This window comes from Drosophila innubila, chromosome X (genome assembly GCF_004354385.1).
Source record: "Drosophila innubila isolate TH190305 chromosome X, UK_Dinn_1.0, whole genome shotgun sequence".
NCBI classification, from domain to species: domain Eukaryota; kingdom Metazoa; phylum Arthropoda; class Insecta; order Diptera; family Drosophilidae; genus Drosophila; species Drosophila innubila.
The window spans coordinates 14917937-14938302 of NC_047626.1; the positions used below are offsets into that span (position 1 = coordinate 14917937).

Sequence of the window (20366 nt, forward strand, 5' to 3'; positions counted from 1 at the left end):
TTGATTAAAAAAAACTGTCTTGAGTTAAGACTCAAAAAACTATGCTTGAATATCTGAATATATATATATATATATGTATTGCCTGTCAGACTATATATGTATATATTAGATTTATAAAAGCATTAATTTAATTCATTTCATTAACTTATCTATTATTTTTTTCCAGTTACTCACATATTCGTCATTATAAACTATACTGTTGTACTATTCTTAAAAAAACATTAAAACAATTTCCTATTTGAGAAACTGGTCTTATAAATACATAAATTGTAATGCTCGAATTTTCAAGCTAGTTCATAAATGTAACATAGAAAGTTATATATATAGTTATACTGAATTCCATAACATCAGAATATATTAAATCGTATTCCAGTTGCCATTGGCTTCTAGTCTATTTTTTTTTTTTAATTTGGTATACATTAAATCAAGTATATTTCTGATTAATTAAAGAAAGTTAAGATCATGCTCAAACTGATCTTAAGCTGTTTCTCTCAAAAACTCTTACTTCGGAAATCATTTGAAAAATCAACCTCCCAAATTCTTTCCAAAACAAATGGGAAATTAGTTGAAGATTTCCTTATGAAAATAATAAACTGAAACTAAGATTTATTTTCAATTATTATTCAGTTTGTTAATAGAAAAACGCTCGCTTTAGGGCATAAAACCGTCGTCATATTAAATGTATAGCAATGCCACGCCCCCAAAAAGAAGTGTAGCTTAGCTTTGTTTTTGTTTTCTGTGCTTTCGCTTACAACGTTTGCCACTTACTCAAAAGCAGAGCGTGCCACGAGTTTCGGAATGGGTGAAGTGTGGTGGGCGGTGGGGGCAGGGGGGCAGAGGGGTGGAGTGTGTAGAATGCAGAATGAGAAGTGGAGAATGGGAACATGTTGCTTCGGTACTACGTGGGCGCATGGGGGCGTGTCATTAGGTTACATGCCTGTAATTACAATTCACAGAGGAACGCACAATGTGGCACATTGAGCCAGGTTCTAACCTGGTTAGTACGAGTATGTAAATCCGTGTGCTGTGACAAGGAGTGTGAGTGGAAGTCGGAGGGGGGAGGCGGCTGGAGGTCATCGATGCCACAGTTCACACACACACACGCACAGCCAGATTGTCTTTTGCCAGCGTATAAGATGAGGGGAGGAGAAGAGTGTTTAAAAAAAAAAAGCTCGCTCACCTTTTCTGAAACAACAACAAAATTATGTCATAAAATGTTTTTGCGTTGGCTGCTAATGTCGAGAGCTCACATGTAACAAACTCACACACACACACACACACACACGTGCACACACATGTGCACCTTGCCACAAAATGCCGCATTAAAATCACAAAAATACAAATACAATATGCAAGGCAACAATCTGTGGTTGCTTCTGCTACTTACAAACCCATAAGCGCACCCCTAACCCACCGACAGCACCAACAACCTGCACCTACCCCCTACCCTCCCAAGCTGCCACCTTTAGCCTGCCACCGTCAGCCTGCCACCGCGGGCAGCAGCAGCTACACGTGAAGCAGAGGCAACTTTTATGTTTATGAAAAATAACGTGAAAGCAGCCAGCACTGTGGGCGTATGGGTGTGTGTGTTGTATGGGGCATGCCACAGTGGCAGGCAAGTGACTAACTTTCAAAGTTGCCAGCGATAAAAGGCGCTACAAATTTCGATAAAGAATATTTGCCATTATTGCTGATGGTGCCACTACAAGCAGCTGCTTTAACTAGCGACTAGTGACTAGTGACTAGTGACTAGTGACTTGCATCCAGTATTAAGGCTATTAGTCGCCCGATTGTCCCAACAGTCATTTGCATACGAGTAAAAGTTAAAGTTCTGTCTGAGACACGTTGTGCCTCCATGTGACATCAAAATGTGACACACGGCGCTTCTGTGATCCATTCAGCCAGCTCATGTAAGCTGTTATTAGCGATAAAAAGCAAGCTAATCCCCATTGTGGATCAACCAATGAGCTGAAACTAAATAAACAATCCCCTGGTTAACCCATACGAAATGCAACACTGTTTCAGTGCCAAATACAACCAAACCAAACTCACTTTTCCTAATATATTTTATTTCAGGAGTAAAAAAAAACTTTAGAAATTTGTATAAATCCCTTATTTTAACTTTAAGTATATGTTAACGTCTCCAATGATTTTTTTGCATACAGGACTTAAAATTTGAAGACTAAAGTTTTTTTTTTTTTTTTAATTTTGTCAGAATTTTAAAGTTAGATAATTGTAAAATAATAAAAATCCATCTAATATTATATATGTAATTAGTTTTTATATACTAGATCTGCGCTCTGATACATATGTATTACGAGACAGAATATTCTGAGGTTGACTCCGAAATACCCTGCAGGGTTTCTCCAATATATATTGAACTGAATGAATATAAGTATTATTTCATTTATGATTATAATTTTTATTATTATTATATTTAAGACTACATTTTTGGCAATAGAAACTGAAGTTACTTTTTCCATAGATAACATTAAATATTTTAAAAATTCGCTGTAGTTAAAAATTAGTGATTATAATTTTAAGCCCTATTTATACTTGATTTTAGTTTTTATTGTTTTGTAGCTACTAAAAATGTATTTAATAGGCGGGTCAATGCTTGCCTGATTAAAATGGAATAAATTATGCTGTCAGAAATGTATTTTTGTTTCAGTTTCGTCTCTTTCACTTATTTCATTTTTTATGACTTTAACTTCCTATCGTGGGGAGTGTTAAATTTTATGATCTGATCTTAAAAGTATTAGGGGGGGCTATACTTAGTGTGATTTCCGGTTGTTGGGGATTACAAAATCGAGACAATTGTTCAAATAATAATACCGGAACCGGTACTGGAACCGATAACTGATAACCGATAACTTAAGCTAACCGTTAAGTGCAATTTACTGAATTCCGATTATTTTTTTTTTAAAGAATAATTTGTACATTAAATTGAATTTCGTTTGGTTATCAGAATTTTAAGGGCATGAAATGACTTTTGTCACTAGACTTTTACCTCGTAAAGAGGTTGTTTTTTTGCAAGATATGAATCTCTATGAAAACGTGGAAACTTTTTTAGCTCTACGCATCCTTTAATTTCAATTTCTATTCTTTTTTTGTTTTTGCTTATGTTTATGTGCTTATCCTCATCATCGTTTTCTGGTCTCTAATGTGTCACCATGGACGTACATTAAAACTTCATTCATGTTGCGGTCGCTAGATATACGAAAGAGGACAGGACTTACTCACTCACTCAAATTTGATTCGAAAACTGCGCTAGATAGTGTAACCAGTCCCCCTAAACCCTCTGCCTGCTTCCACCCACTGTCTGGTTTGCCGTCAAAAGCAGCGAGAACAAATACCAGAAATTAGATGAGCTCAGTTCGCTTCAGTTACGTACGCAGTCAGAGAGTGAGGGGGAGTGAGTCCTAGTGAGTCCATCTGTCAAAAATTGTGACCGGTGACAGTTTCTGTGACTCTTTATTGTCGTCGTCGCTGTTGTTGGGTTTGGATTAGGTTGGGGCTTGGCTTTGGTGTGAGGCTCTTGATGATAATGTTGTTTGGCTTTGGCTTTGGCTTTATTCTCAAAACTGGGGCCTGGGATTCGGTGGCATGTTAATATACGAGCACGTTTCGTAATATCTGCCTTATGCGGTATGCCTAACTCTCCACCTGCCGCATGAGCATATGTGGCCTTTTATTAGGATTATGATTACGTGTAAGTGCAGAAGTGCGACCCAACATTAAAATGAAAATAACAGCAGCAGCAGCAACAACAACAGCAACAACAACAACAACGACGATAACAGCAGAAATAAATAAACCTCCAGGCACTGACAGAATTGCAAAGAGTCTGCCACAGAGCTTGCCACTTGCATTTAATCTTGTCCCTTGCCCCGCACAACTCATTATGCTAATCATATTCATTAGCGGGCATCCGTATAACAACAACAACAACAACAACAACAACAACCGCACACCGAGCAATTTGTCACGCCGAGAGAATGAGATACCTCGAGTCCGCCCTTTATCGATCGACAAGATCTTTAAAATCAAAAAATCAAAAAAGCAAAAATATATAAGAAAAGACAAAGAAAACAACCGAAAACTGAAACTGTATTTAATGAACTTTGAATGCGCCAAGAAAGCAGTCAAAAAGTAAATGAATAAAATGGTTCAATAACTAATTGGAATCATTGGATGTTTAATGACTGTCGAAGAACCAATGACACTAGTTGAAATACGTCTTACGTATTGATTTATCTGATATATAAGCTAAATAATCCACTTGAAACGGAAAATTTAATGAGACATTTAAAATATTATCTTCTTAAGAAAATAAACCCTTAAGAATGTAAAAGTATAGCGACGAAAGCATTTTCAAGCTCCAAAATTTCTGACATCGAACAATATTGAATTGATTATTTAAATAATTCTTTAAAAAAATTGACATTTGGGACATTTTTGCAAAATGCGACGAATGCCAAACTTTTATTTGTTAGTTGAAACATTTCATTCTTTTTGTGTATTTATAAAAAATAAACATATAAAATAATTAAATCAAAATAAATTGTAATCAGTATTTTGTTTTTAAATGAATACACATTACTTCAAGCTGAAACTAAACTTACATAAAACGAACATGGATAATTGTTAAAAATTGTTAAGCTAGTGTCATTGGGGCATAAACAGACAGACCTCACTATGCCAAGAGACTACACTGAGAAAAAAAGACCAACTTCTTAAATCAAGAACATTTATCATAAATATTTTGTTCTTTAAATAAGATTTTTTTAAAACCAAATTACTCAAATAAAGTTTATTAGTCTAAAAATCTTAAAATCTTACTATAAGAATAAAAATCGTATATTGTTAGGAAAGTATAAATATATACTATTTCGTATCAAAGGTTAGAGAAACCGCTTCAGCGCCAGTTCGAATCTCATTCTCGTAACAAATTAAAATAACATCTATAAAATTACTAAGACAGGGTTAAATGTATATAAATTAAAATAAAAAAAAAGATTATAATTATAAAAAATTCTCATTATTTTTTTTATTTTTTAACTTTAAGAACATTTATTCTTAAAATAGGAACTTGCTCTTATTTGAAATGTTCTTAAAACTAAGATGTGTTCTCTTAATTTAAGAATTTTATGGCTTCGACGCATTTTTTAGACCAAAAATCTTAGTTCTGAGACAAAAATCTTGATTTTAGAACATTTTTTGTAGTGTAGCATGGTTATTTTTGTTATTTCCAGTTTTTTTTTCATGTGTATACAATGTGGCACAACGGCGGTGTTGTCGATGTGCTCATTGATAATCGTACCCGTAATCAAGCTAATGATGCGACTGACGATAAGCTGCTTCTGCGCTGTCCCAAACACAGTCCCATTGTCAGTTGGCTCCGCTGGCTCTGTCTTGAAGCTTTTAATGATGATGTAGCGCTTGACCGATGGGTCCAAGTCGATCGCATTGAAGTGACGATATCTTCAATTGGTTCTAACATTTCTCAATGGTCTGTCACATAGCCAAGTGCAAGACGAACATAGAGAGAAAGAGAGAGAGAGAGAGAGAGAGAGAGAGAGAGAGAGAGAGAGATGGACGTTGAAAGATTAAGATGATAGCTGAAAGACGAAGCATTTACTTATCCAACGCAATTATCTCTCTACGTAGGGCTGGAGAAAAACGATTGGCTCATCGAATCAAAAGAGAGAGAGAGAGGGGGGGGGGGACTGTAGAGCCAGTTGCCAGTTGGCTAATGAGTGCAATTTGCTGCTGTCTTGGCCACTAAATGCTCGCATTAGTTTAGATAAATAGCTTAATTAATACATTTTGTGTGCTCCGCATTGGGCGACTGGCCCAATGGCCACAATTACAACAATAACGACCAGCAATTATTAGCCTAATGGCATTATTTGATTTCCGCACACCGCTGCAATGAGAGAAAGAGTGCTCCAATCGAGGCGTTCTAAGTGCTTCATATTTGCACATTACAAAAGGTTAGAGGCCATCGTCCATCAGCATAACTACCGGCGTGTTGATACCCTATAATTACTACAGCTGTGACTAAGCCTAAATAAAAAATTATAATAGCATCTTATATTAAAATATTTTGATTTAGGACGTTAATCATTGTATTTCTTGTATCTGAGCTCGTGTTATATGATTTGGTTTGTGAAGTACGAAGTGTAAAAATATTATAATACATGATATATTAAAAAAAATTTTCATTTATTTTCTAAAATTTTTTTAGTAGAATGATATTAATATTATATTACCAAATGGGTATTTCAATAACATTTTTTTCAAAGCTGTTTATCTTAAAAAAAAAGTGGTGCAGTTTCTGCTAAATTCAGAAATGATTTAAATATTTGATAAAATTTCAACTAATCAGCAAATGCTCTTGGATCCATTTGGAATACATTTATCCTTAAAAAAAAAAGTAGATATTTTAATATACCCGAAGTTAAATACTATATGTGTTTAATTTGATGCCTAGATTCCAGATAGAGATTTATTTTATATATTTAAAGCTAAGTTCTACTTCTGAGTCTATCTTTAAATGAAAGTTCGATTTTACTTTGCAGTCTATGGTGTAAACTATTTTTTTTTTATTAGGTCACCGTTTTCTTTTGATTGTCCGTTGTAATTGTTGAATATAATTTTTGAGGTACATAGTGCTAGTTGCAATAATCTCCCGCATATGTAAATTCTTTAAAAATCGTTATGAGAAACGACTAGTTAATTTTAATATAAATAAGTGAATGATGAAAGCCTGAAATCTCATCAGTCCCATCATTCCAGCGTTGGAGGAGCTAAGCTTTCATAAGCATCTCTACGTAAAAGAGATTAACAGGAGCTAATGATGCAGGGATGATGTTCACTTGTCAATAAGTTAACTTTGCTTGCAAGAATATGTACGAATGTTTTCGATTTCATTTGGCTTTAGGCGTAGCAAATCAAAGTGGTTTCCCTGGCTCTAATGACTGCCATAGATAGGCAGAGCCAAAAAAAACTAAAAAACAAAATATATATATTTGAAAAAAAACAAAGAAAATGCCGACAATCGACAGCAAGCTGCAAGCGGCAAGCAATCCAACGTCGAGCGGCAACCGTTGAGCGGCAAGCGGCAAGCGGCAAGCGGCAGAGTGAACGCCCCCATGGAGACGACGCCGCAATGGGCATGACTAATGCAAAATGTCTGACCATGCTCATAAACACCTCATCAGAGATCATTACGAAGCCTTCTACGAACAAAATTCGAAATAAATAGTTGCCGGACGAGAGACGTAGAAATCAAAAAAAAAAAAAGAAAAATGTCTCAATAAATTTGGGGCAGACATCGAAAAGACTCCAAGTCGACGCCACATCATCATCATAATCATCATCATAATCATCATCATCAGCAACGGCAGCAGCATAAATCTTAGCTCCGATCACAGCTCGTTAAAAAATTAAATTAATAAAACTTAATTTGCACACAAGGCAAAAGAATTGAAGGCATCACCCAAAATGATCAAATGAAACAATGGAGACCCACAGACCAAATGATCAAATGACCAAATCTGCGCTCCAAATTAGCTGCCCACCACTCCGAAAATCGTTGCGAGCTATTTACTTTGCTTTTTTTTTTTGTTGTGTATTGTTTTATCTTATTTTTTATAATTTTTTTTTTTGCTGTTGCTTTTGTTTTGTTTTGTTTTTTTTTTTTTTTTTTGAGGGCGTTTCGCGGCGCAAGTTGTGACGATTGTGAATGGCGTTGGCGATGTCGTCGCTTCGCCCCTGATAATGATCAATTTGACACTCTTCAAATGTGTCAAAAGCAGCGCCGGAATCACATTTGCGGATTGCAAAGCAATCCGCCTTGTGGTCAACAATACAAGTACCACGCCCACTCAATGAAGAGTTTAAGTGATGCTTCTTGAACTCAACATCAATTAATCTAAGCTTAATTAGCGTTTCTCCGCAATTCTACAAACAAATTTTAGCAGCTTCTGTTTTTACCTAAATACATAAACTAACCCTCCATTATTTTGTACAAAGAGTGAACTCAATTGCTGACTTTTCTGTCTTTCCACAAGTCTCCGCAATGATTCTAAAATTGCAAATAAAACAGCATAAGAACTTTTAACAACTCTCCAATAGTTTACAGAAGCCTGCAAAAGTACTATCAGTCAATAAAACAGTTTGATGTGCTTAGCCATAATAAATATATATATGTACGTATATATATAAACTGCTGCTGTTTTCAAATAACCAAGTCTTCAGCAGTCTACAAAAGCAAGAGCCATATCTATAGCTGCCACTCATTTGCAACAGACACAATTTGTTTACATGCGATGCATGAGACACAAATCAATTACGCGCCCTCTTTAGTTTCCACGGCTCCCATTGATGAAAATCCAAAGAAAAATCCGCCACATGCAGCGCCTGCCATCAAAAAAAAAAAAAATATTAAAAAAAAAAAAATGAAAAATAAATATTAAAAAAAAAATAAACGAAACGAAATGAAATGAAATAAAATGAAAATTGAGACACGGTAGTTTTTTGGCTACATTTTTTTTTTGGGTAAAACAAATTCATTACGCAACACTAAAAAAAAAAAAAAAAAAAAAAACAACAACAGCGCAACGGATGCAGCCCATGACAAATGAAGGGCCGCCCAGCGGGTGCGCTAAGCCAATAAAGCGAACCACACACAACGAATACGGTGGAGAGGAGAGGAAATGAGAGAAGACGAGGGTAGAGGAGAGTCATAGATGGAGTTGCCCTCTCGAGTAGAGAGTCCAACAGCGACTTGAACCAAGAGTCTGCTTGGTTTTAGCGTGAAAAATGTGTGAGAAAAGCCACACAAGTTGCCAAGTCGCCGTCTTAAGCGTGTTTGATTGAGTTGCATTTCCTATAGCTAAACAGAACGACAGAGATAGATAGACTTTCCATATAAAAAAGAATGGAAACTTTCAATGGAAAATTGTGCCGTAACCGTAACCGTAACCGTAACCGTAGACAACTTCAAAAACGCGCTTATGACGACCAAATGTTGACAAAACAAATAAATAAACAAGCGACCGACCGACCGACCGACCGACTGACTGAATGACTGACTGACTGACAGATGAAGAGACGGGCGGAGAGCGGCGCCGGATTCAAAGGAAATCCGAGGCCCAAGGGCCAAAAGGAGGCAGGATGAGGCCAACCGATGCTAACAAAGTTGCGACTCAAGTTACAATCACAAAAAAAAAATAAAGAAAAAAATGAAGAATAAAGTCAAGAAGCATTCCAAAACTCAAATGCAGCACTGAAATCGATTCCGCCAAACAAATCTATGAGACTCAAACTATCTGCTGACATGCACGTAACGCTTGTCATTATCCTTTTTGTGTGCGTTTCCTGACCGCCTCTGTAATGCGAGACCGCAACAAAAAAAATGAGCACGAAAATGAGAATGAGATACTCAAAAGTTTGAATATTTGAAAATTAAATGGAAAGTCAAGTGCGAATGCGACTCATTTGGTCGCATCGAGTTGAGGAGGTAGGCAGGCACTTAACGAGTATCTTAAAGGATAAGTGCAGGCAGGGATTGGCACTTGAGTGTGTGCGCAGGACAAACGAATTTACATAAAACTCACATTTCCCATTGTCCCTCATTCTTTTGGCGCCCATTAAATCACTACACGCTCAAGTGGACACTGGTCGGTCTGACTTGGGTTTGACTCTGTGTTACGCCCTTACGCCCTCGAGTGCATATTCCTTCAGTGCATCCATCAACGGTCAAAAAGGACGACGTACACACACACACACGCACACACAATGCGCCATCTACTAATTGCCAAAAAATGTTTTCGCTTCCCTTGAAGAACTTCGTTTTGTTGCCGAGTGGATCTGGAAATTTGATTTTCATGTTTTGGATGCTTTGGTTTCGCCCATAAACTTGGCTAAATTATTGCCGGCCCTCGAAACGGTTGATGGCCTTTCTAGGTGGGCGCGTCCAACATTGTCACAAAATAAAGCATAAGTCATCTCAATTGCAATTTGCCACAAGTGGCAGCCAGCTCAGTTGCAGCTGTCACTCGCATTGATCATAATTGATGACAATAATCATGTGAAGTACTCATTGTTTGTAGATTTCCTTCCTCTCCTCGAGGTCTGTTGCTTTATCAGGTGCCGAAGAAAGAGAGTTACAATCAAGTTTCTTATCTTTACAGATAAATTAATTATGTGCTGACTATCTGAGTGTTTCCCTCAGTCAAAGCACAAACCAAGTCGTAGGAGCAAGAGAGTAGTGAAAAAATCCACTTTTGGCCAGGGAATCAAACAGAAACAAGTAAAGGTTACTGTTTGCTTTCCAGTACGGACCGACGCAGAATAAATTTAGATGCCAAACCATGATCAAAATAACATTCCGCTTCAAAATCGGTTTAGTTTTGATCAGGTTATGAATGTTTGGAGTTGGTCCGACTTTTTACATTTTTGTCTTATTTGGCAGGATTTTTAACAAGAAAATGAAATATCTCAGAATCAATTTTAAAGTGTTGACTTATACTAATTACGATATAAGGAGTTGATTAAAAGTGTAAGCTTGAGATTTAAAACTTTGAATTTTCGAAATTTCGAAGGGGGGACCCTTAGCATCAAAATCAATATATAGTCGAATCTAGAGGAAAATATTTTTTTTTAACAATTTAATAAAATTTAAATGCAGAATGAATTAAAGTACCAAATAATGTTTAAAATGACATTCCTCTTGAAAATCGTTTTAGTTTTAATCAAGTTATGATGGTTTGAAGTTGGTCAGACTGCGGATTTAGCCACTTTACAAGTCCAAATTTTTGTTCAATTTCACATGATTTTTTACAAAAAAATGAAAGGTCTCAGAATCAAGTTTAAAGTGTTGTTTTATACTAATTACGATATAAGGAGTTGATTAAAAGTGAAAACTTGAGATTTAAAATTTTGAATTTTCGAAATATCAAAGGGGGGACCCTTAGCATCGAAATCAATATCTATGTAGTAGAATCTAGAGGAAAATATTTTTCTGTAACAATTTAATAAAATTTAAATGCAGAATGAATTAAAATGCCAAATAATGAATAAAATGACATTCCGTTTGAAAATCTATTCAGTTTTGATCAAGCTATGACAGTTTGAAGTCGGTCAGACTGCGGAACTAGTCACTTTACAAGTCCAAATTTTTGTACAATTTCACAAGATTTTTTACAAAAAAATGAAAGGTCTCAGAATCAAGTTTAAAGTGTTGTTTTATACTAATTACGATATAAGGAGTTGATTAAAAGTTAAAACTTGGGATTTAATATTTTCATTTTCCAAAATTTCAAAGGGGGGACCCTATGGTATTCAAATCTAAGCCCATACCTAGAGGGAATTTATTTTTTACGAAATTAATTAGCTTTAAATGTAGAATGATTTAAGAGGTGAAACCAAGATCAAAATGACATTTCGCTTAAAAATATGTTTTATTTTGATAAAGAAAAACATAATCATATTTCGAAGAGTTTTTCTATCTTTTAAACCGAATATATATTGATGTTAAAAATTGTGCTAATAATCCTAGGATAACGATAATTATCTAAATATCTATAAGATAAAAGTACTTATGTCAACTGTTTGACAGTTGTTACAAGACAATGCTCTAATGTTGTCGTTGTTATTGCAGTTGTTGTTAATGCAGGCACAACTCGACAACGCGACAGCCCGACAGTACGACAGCCCGAGAAAGAAATGTTCATTTTGATCCGGCAGCCGAGTGCAATCACCCAGACAAAGACGCAGACAGAGATCTCCCCAGACATGAGAGATCTCTACCATCTATAGTAGATGCGGATTCATGTATTTGCATCTGCAACTGCATAGTATCTGTATCTGTATCTCTAGCTGTATCTGTATCTTTATCTTTAGCTGTAGATGTATATTACATGGCATTATTTGCTTTCATTACATGCTCGTAAGACTTTGCCCCGGGACTTTGGACTTGTGGCCTGTGTGGCGTCAGCTGTGTATGGTCTGAATGTCTGGATGCCTGGAATCTGAATGTGAATCCCAATCTGCAACGGAATCTGTTGCCAGGCCCCCAAATAGATGCAGTTGAAAAGAATTTTTCAGCCTATGTCAACGTCTCGAGGCTACCTAAGAATAGCCACAAAAGTTCTCGCACCCCTCTTTCTCCCTCCCCCTCTCTCTCGTCTCTGGTGTGTTCCCCCTGTCTCTGCGTTTTTCGCATTAAACATGTCAAATGCTCGTCTGGGTGCGTCTGCATCATCGTCGACTGCAATTAATAAAGGTGCGACAAGGCAAGCTGCTTGGCTTCTAGGGGGGGCAACTGATCGCTTACCCACCCTCAAAATATACACACCCCACATATATAGCATACGTATGTATATCCCAAATGTCTGCGTCTACTCTTTAAATAGATCGTCATCTTCTCTTTGTCTCGTTTTGGAGCAACAGCAGCCGCTTCCTGCTGTTCCTGGCTGTGTGTTAATTTGTCGCCCACAGGGCTGCCAAATACCAGCGACTTAAGTGGTAAGCTAAGACCCGAACCCCCGTGCCCCCGAGCCCCCAACCCCTCCAACTGCCGCCCGAATGGTCTATCACCCTCCCTACGATCTTGTTATTTATTTGGTGTGTCTGTTTGTCATTTGATGAGTCGTCTGACTGCAGAAGCATCGTTTCTGTCCCCTCCCGAAATGCGGCCTTTTTATGACTTTGGCTTGCAACATTTTTCAATGTTCCAGGGCTTACCTGGACCTAAGGGGGAGGCGTACTGCCGGGAGCGATTATTGATCTCCAAGCATAGATTGTAACATTTCCGTGCCTATTTTTGAACACACTCACACATTGCATACACCCCAAAAAGAAAAACACTTCCGTTAATGCATTGATATCACGTGCCACGTTGACAATTATTGTCAAAGACATTCACGCACACACACACACAAACACACACACACACACACACACATTAGAGCTGGAGCTCTTTAAAAAAGTATAAAAACTCCCCAGGATTTTTGACATTTCTCGGAATATTTACTTTTAGTTTTACAGAAGGTATTTTCTGACTAAAAACTAATTGGAATTTAGTTCTATTTACCATGTTTATTTAATTTTATATCATTTATAATCAAATGAGACTTCAGCTTCAAATAGTTGGAACAATTTTTAAGAATATATATTCTTGATCAGCATCAACAGCTGAGTCGCTATAGCCATGATGTAGATTTTAGAGACTATGAGAGCTAAAGAAACCAAATTTTGATCAGGTTTGTTTTTAATTTTGGTCACGCCCTCTTTCGCACCCGCAAGCAAAAAAATTTCAGAGCACCCACAGTACTTAGTATATAACTTTATTTTTGATAATAAACGTTATCTATAATTAATATCTGATTCCCTACTTAATAGCATAAAGATCAGTCAAACAGATCGGCGGTAATAGCTGTTTTTATTTTTAAAAATATACAAACTCCTAAAAGTATGTAACGAGTATTCCCATAGTCGGTATCTCGTCTAAAGTCTTTCTGACTAGTTTTGGTACGTGTATAATATTTCTTTATATTTAATTGTTTTCGATAGTTTTAGAAAAAAAGTGGAAATTTAATTATTAATTATTTTTGCTAAAACTATGAAGAAGAAATTGAAATACAAATATTTCCTGTTTCCAATAAACCCTATCAAGAAATAGTGTTTCTGAGATGATTCCATTCATCGAGATCAATTTTTTTTTTATTGGTTTGCGATAACTGATTTAAAGCAATAATCATTTGCAAAGGTTGACCAAGTATTTTGTAGCTGGTGACTAGTGTCAAAGTTAATGAGCTTCAGCTGTTAGAGTCGACGACCTATCACATAACTAGAACTACAGCTTGAAAAACAGCTGGGTTCGAACCCTGCGATTACTGACTTTAAGCAATAATCACTTGCAATGGTTAACTAAGTTATTTGGTGGTGACTAGTGTCATAATTAACGAGCTTCAGCTGTTAGAGTCGACGACCTATCACATAACTAGAACTACAGCTTGAAAAATAACTGGGTTCGAGCCCTGCCATGTTAAAAATCAGTCACTTACCTGTTCTGTTAATTTTTGAAATTGCACTGAAATTGCTCATAATATTAATGAAACGTATAAAAAAGGTTATCATAAGAAACTTAACATAAATTTTAACTGATATATGAAAAAAAAATGTACACAAGTACTTGTTACTTTATTCATTTGAGTCTGCCGAAGGAATAGCTCATTTGAACAATCAAATGCATTCGTTGGGCATTAATACTTACGTGTATGTTGGTGAATCCATTTGACAGACAGTGCAAGGCGTCTCTACTAGATAAAGAGCAACAGGAACTGTCATGTGAAAGGCCCACACCCCTTGCCATTTCGATTCCCATTCCCTTTGCCATACGCAATCCCCTAACCCTTGCGTCTCCTCCTGCCAGCAGTCTTCGATTTAAACGCCTGCACTTGAGTGTGCCCAATCGCAACCCCATTAAAATGTCATGGAATTTCACTTAAAATTCCTTGCAATTTTCCCCATTTGGCCAAACAGCTTTTTGTTTTGTCTCTGCCGCCGTCTCTGTTGCCGTTGCAGCATTGGGGCAATATCAAGTGTGGTTGCCATAGGTTCAAGAGGGCGAGGGGACGGCGGGACAGGAGGATGTTACGCTGCTGAGGTAGCACTGTGGCAAAAACTTTGACTGGCATTCTATTGCCCAACGCATTTTCACTGGCATCGCACACGTGGAAATGAAGTGCGTGCGGTTGTCGTTTAACGTTTTCCACTGCATGCTCTACCTTTTGCCACACCCGCCCGCTCCTCATTCCCCTCATGCCACAGTGCTCAATGTTTGCCTGGGCTGCAAAAATTTCCAGCCTGTTAATATGCGTAAGGCTGCTGTTGCTGGCTTCTCCCATTTTGCCTGCCTGCTGAGCGTTCTCGCATTTTCCGCTTTCCGCTTTTCCGCTTTTCCTCAACGTTGACGCTGTCGTTGTCATTGATATGGCGCTGGGAGGCGTCTTCGTTGTTGTTCCTGATCTAGTTGTTGTTGTTGTTGGTGTTTTTATTGTTGTTATTGTTGTTGTTGTTGTTTTGTCGCCTGTTGTTAATTGTCATTGCGTTGCTTTAAGCCGCTCAGCGGCAACAACGTTAACTGCAACGAGCAACGATTTTTGATGTTGTTGTTTTTGTTATTGCAATTACAATTACTGTTGCTGTAGTTGTTGTTGTTGTTGTTGGTATACCCTGCAGCCAGTGCAAGTTTGCTCAAAATGGTATTCAAGTTTTATATATCTATATATATTCTGGATCAAAACCAAGTCAGTTCCCCTCATTGGTCAATCTATGCATTTAAATATATGATTATGTCAACCTCGGCGAGTTTAGTAGCTAATATCTAAAAGTCTGGAATGTATGTTAAGTATAGCCAGATCAAGTTTATTTATTTTTGCTTACTTTATTTTATTCAAAATATTGATAGTTCTTTCACAATTAAAATGTCTGATAAAGCTTCAATTTGCATTTGTTTAAAGCACTTGAAATAGCTTATTTAAGGATTTAAAAGACCTAACGCACAATATATATCCCAGTCTATTATTAATCTAAAAGCATAGATTGTACGTTTTCGTATCTATTTTTGGACACACTCTGCTAAAGAAAAAAACACTTCCATTAATTCATTGAAGTCACGTAACACGCTGACAATTATAGACAAAGATAAAGAGCTGCAGCTCTTTAAATAGCTATGAAAACTCTCAATGACTCTACGCATATACTTAATACACAATTCGAAGTTTACTATAAGTTTTACAGCATGAATTTTAAGATTAAAAAAGTTTCAAAAGGATCAAGTTTATTTCATTTATTTTCATTTAATTTAATTTAATAAGATTACGCAAGCATGTATGTACGAATATATGACAGGGTAACTAAGAACCTGAGGACAAGGTATTTCATCGTCGAGCTGTTTTCACTACAAATTTCTTGCTTGAAATTTCAGGAGTAATTGTTGTTTCTGTTGCTGTTGTTGTTGTTGTTGTTGCAACTGCTGTGTTGCTATTTTCACGCGCGGTTAGCGGCTGTAATTGCATTGCCAAGTAAACGACACACCGCACATGTGTGTGTGTGCCTGTGTGTGTGTGTGACAGTGTGTAATATGCATATGTGTGTGTGTGTGCTGCGTTGGCGTAAGTGAAATTTATTTCAACAGCCCCCGCCAGACAGTCGGCATCTGTCGTTTTCGCCAACTTAGACGTACAAAAGCCCCGCGGGCAAAGCACACGCACATGCCACACGCACAGTGGGCTAAGTTCTGTTGAAAACTGTAAGTAACTGTCTTTAACAGGCTGGCAATTTAATTAAATATATCTACTACTGTTGAACGTTAGAAGATTCGAGATAAAGAGATAAAACTTTATACAGAAAATCTTTAGAGATTTTGAGTTAGAAAAACTCCAGTTTGATTATGCTTAGATGTTCTTATTGATTAGTCATTTTTTTATCCAGAATATTTAGATTTTCTTCTTTTAAATGAAAAACTCAAATTGAAAAATGTTTTTTTAGCAGAATGCAAGTGAAAAGGTTGTACTAAAACTTCTTCCAGAATTCAATTTCACCCAAAAGTCAATTCATTTGTACCTGATTACTGTAGAAACTAACTAGTTGTTTCTAGAAAAAAAAGCAATGTTGTTTTAAAGAGTTTATTCACGAACTTATAGCCTATTTCCACGACAGCACATTTGACTCATTCGATCATTTTGGCTCATTCAAAATGAATGTGAAGAATTTTTGCCATTCGCCCCGGCGAATTACAGTATTTTTTTTATCGAACACGCGATGCTTATCGATAAGCTCGTGAAAAAAGCAATTATCACCTTAACCAGTTGTTTTCTTCAATAAAAAAGGTGGGCATTAAATTTGCGACAATTATAATATCAAAATAAATATTAAAATGTTGTTATTGTCAGCTTTTTATAATTTTTGCACAGAAACCAAACAGCTGATTTGCTTTGGGTGAACATCAAATGTCTTAACAGTTTCACATTTGGACGTGAAAAGCCAAAAATGAGCCACATTCAAATGTGAGCAAATGTGGCAAATGTGAGTGGTAGTGGAAATAGCCTATTAATCCGATTTCACCTGCTGAATACCTTAGACAATTTGAACATTTTAGCAGAAAGTGCTTGAAAGCCTCACATAATAGTTAACTTCTTAGTAAATACGGTATAGAAATTTCAGCTAAATTTAATTTTATATTTTTACAGCGTGAATATTTCACATAGTAAAAGTGGAAACTCTTCTGACATATTTTATTTATCAAATCTAGGCAGTACATGTGACAATTTTAAACAAGATTGAGTTATAATCTTCATTTTTGTATTGCTTTTTATTTATCGAATCCCAAAATATAATTTCTCTCTTATTTAGCATGGTTGAAAGCAAATTCGCATATGATAAAAATTTTCATTTTCATTCTGTAAAGTGACTTGTAAAGTGGCACTTGAAACGCTGATTGCCGTTGGTCTTTGGGTTGATGATCTCGTATTGATCTTGGGCAAACAATACGCATTAAGATTAAGTACTTGACACGGTTGGAAGGCAACGGAGCTGCTGATCTCTTCAATGAGGTTTCGCTGGAGGGCGTGCGGCTTTCTAATGCCAAATCAAATTTCAAACAACGAGAAATTATTCAGAAAAATCTGGCAATGATATTGAGTATTTGCAAAATAATACGGCATAGAATCAATAAGTATTGGATGCGAAGAAAGCGTGAATTTGGAAAAGGCAACATGTGTGTTGAACTTTTGCATATCATTCCAAGCGTTCGGGCCACTATAAAAGCGGGACAGTTTGTTGGCCAAGTCAACAGTCATCATTCAGCCACAATGATTCGAGGTGTTTACATTTGTCTGCTGATCGCGATCGTTGCAACAGCTGCCTCAGCGGCTTCAGCCAATGCTGCCACTGATGCGGATAAATCCCGTTTGGCGGGCATCTTTGTCAAGGATGGCAACGAGAACGGACAGTTGCGTTTCCTTGCCGCCGGCCTGAATGGCAATGTTAACAATAACAACAATAATGGACTCAATGACGCACTCAATCAATATATCACCAATAAACAGGACATGCTGGAGCAACTGCGTCCAACAAACACAAATAGCGGAACAGGTGCCATCTATGTGAATCTGGGTAACGGTGCTGTCACGGGTACGGGTACGGGTACAGGTACGGGTACTGGTACAGGTACACTTACTACTTCCCCAACCGGCACCACAACTTCTGGCACTGGAATTAGTAACAATCAGGCCGCCTTGAACCAGGTCATCTATGGCTCCACACCGGTCAACAATTTGCTGCCACAGATCATTGCCCAGGGGGTGGCACAACGCCAGCGCCCCGCAGGCGGCAACACTCGCCGCGGTGTCGTGCAACGTCGCCGACGCGTTAACAACAATGGACAACGGCGTCGCCGCAAAGGCAACAAGGGCAAGAATGGCAAAAAGCGCCCCCAGGTCGTTGTTGTGCGTCCCAATCGCGGCTGAAAACTCCAGCTGCCACATAAATTTACCTCAACTGCCCCTCCGGGTATTAAAATAAGCAACAATTTTTTTTTTTTCATCTCACTATATATTTTTTTTTTTAAATACGCCTATGCAAAAATTAACTTATTTATTTATTCAATGCATTTTATTAATAAATTCCACAATGCAAAATACAAATTTCATAAAGCGGTTTTTTTAGCGGGTTTTCAGCACTGAATTGGGTCAGAAAACGGGTAGTTTTTTTGGTTTAAAAAAAGAACATCAATCTATATATTTTTCTTTTCAACTAGAAAAAGAGATGGATAACTCATTCTATAGATAATACATTTTGTATTTTAAAATAAATTATTTTTTATCCACATTTTTTCCATATTTTTTATCTATACATTTTTAATTTCCCTTTTACTTGAAAAACGTGCTAGAGATCATGTGTTCTTAAGCTTAAGGCTATATCTTTTTATCTTAAAGTAGAGTTTTTAATATATTAAGATTATAAATTGACACTTGAATTAATGCAATTTATAATATTTTAATTATTATATATTATACAGGGGTGGTCAAAAGTATTTACACAAAACTAAAGCTATGTCTACTTGCTATTTAAAGTTAATTTATTTACATATTGGCATCAATGGAAAGGTCTTGGAAATGCCGTTTGAATGATACAAAACTTTCCTTATGATTTTTTGAAACTTGCCTTTACCTTTACATTTTTTTTGTTGCACATTTTCCTCCTTTTCATACAAATTATTTTTTTAGATCATTCTATACAAAAAATCATAAAAAATATAAGCAAAGATATTTTTGAGAAAAAAATGCTTGCAGTTACTATAAGAATTGTTTGGAGAAACTTTTTGCATTTAAACATTTTTTGTTTAAGCCCTTGGAAGAAAGTCAAAAAACTAGATTTTTACACAAATTCAAAAACTTCAATCGGTAGTTAATGGGTTAAGGAAAGTTTTGTATAATTCAAACAGCATATCGAAGACCTTTCTATTGATGTTAAATAATGTAACTTTAAATAGCGGGTAGATTTGACTTTAGTTTTGTGAAAATACTTTTCACCACCACTGTATATAAATTAAATTTATATAAATATGTATTTTATATATGAGAGCATTTAAAATTTGTCAGTTGTTAAATAGTAAAGTTTTCAAACCTGCTCAATGCGTTTGCAATGCGTTTGCTTTAATGGCTTTGACACCTTTTGGGGCACGTGCCTCTGTCGCAGGTCCTGGAACCCGGTAACTGGTGACCGGGTGACCGGGTGACTGTTGACCAGGTGACTGGTAAACGGGTTACTGCCGAGTGGGCAGTGGCCGTTGTCCTGGTCGCTTCTCAGTTGATTTAGTTTCCTTGGCTTTCTCTGGTCAAGTGTAAGACAAACGGCCGCTGCATGTGGTGGTGGGCCAATGACTTGATAAATGTTCTCGTACACCACTCGCACCAGCAATTGCATTGACTGCCTTTTGTATCCAATGTCCAGTGTCCAGTTTGCCTGGTCATGTGGTGTGTGTCTCTCCCATGCTGGCCATGACTGTAATGAGCCTGTAAGTGGTCCTAATCAGTGTCATAATAATAGAAATTAATCACTGGCTGGCGCTATGGCGTCCAGTTGCCTCTGTCACCTGCCGCCTGCCGCTTGCCGCATGCCACATGCTACTTGCCTCATGCCAATAGCCACTGCTGCAATTGAAAGTTATAGTTGTAGTAGCTCAAGGCAGCGGCAGCGGCAGCGGCAGCGGCAGCGGCTTCAAGTTCAGGTGTATGCTGAGTGGGTGGCTTGGGTGGTTTGCTGTGGTTTCGTGTGGCCTGGGTGGA

The 20366-nt window shown here is 36.9% G+C and overlaps 1 protein-coding gene across 1 annotated transcript; it reads left to right on the forward strand.

The window, feature by feature from the left end:
- The first annotated feature begins 17888 nt into the window (after positions 1–17888).
- On the forward strand, positions 17889–18545 carry LOC117786800. Its single transcript, XM_034625199.1, has one exon. The coding sequence runs from the start codon at positions 17889–17891 to the stop codon at positions 18543–18545; it is 657 nt and encodes a 218-aa protein (XP_034481090.1).
- The last annotated feature ends 1821 nt before the right edge of the window (positions 18546–20366 follow it).

Excerpts from the sequence above, each read along its gene's own strand:
- LOC117786800 (XM_034625199.1), top strand. The coding sequence starts at position 17,889 with ATGATTCGAGGTGTTTACATTTGTCTGCTGATCGCGATCGTTGCAACA.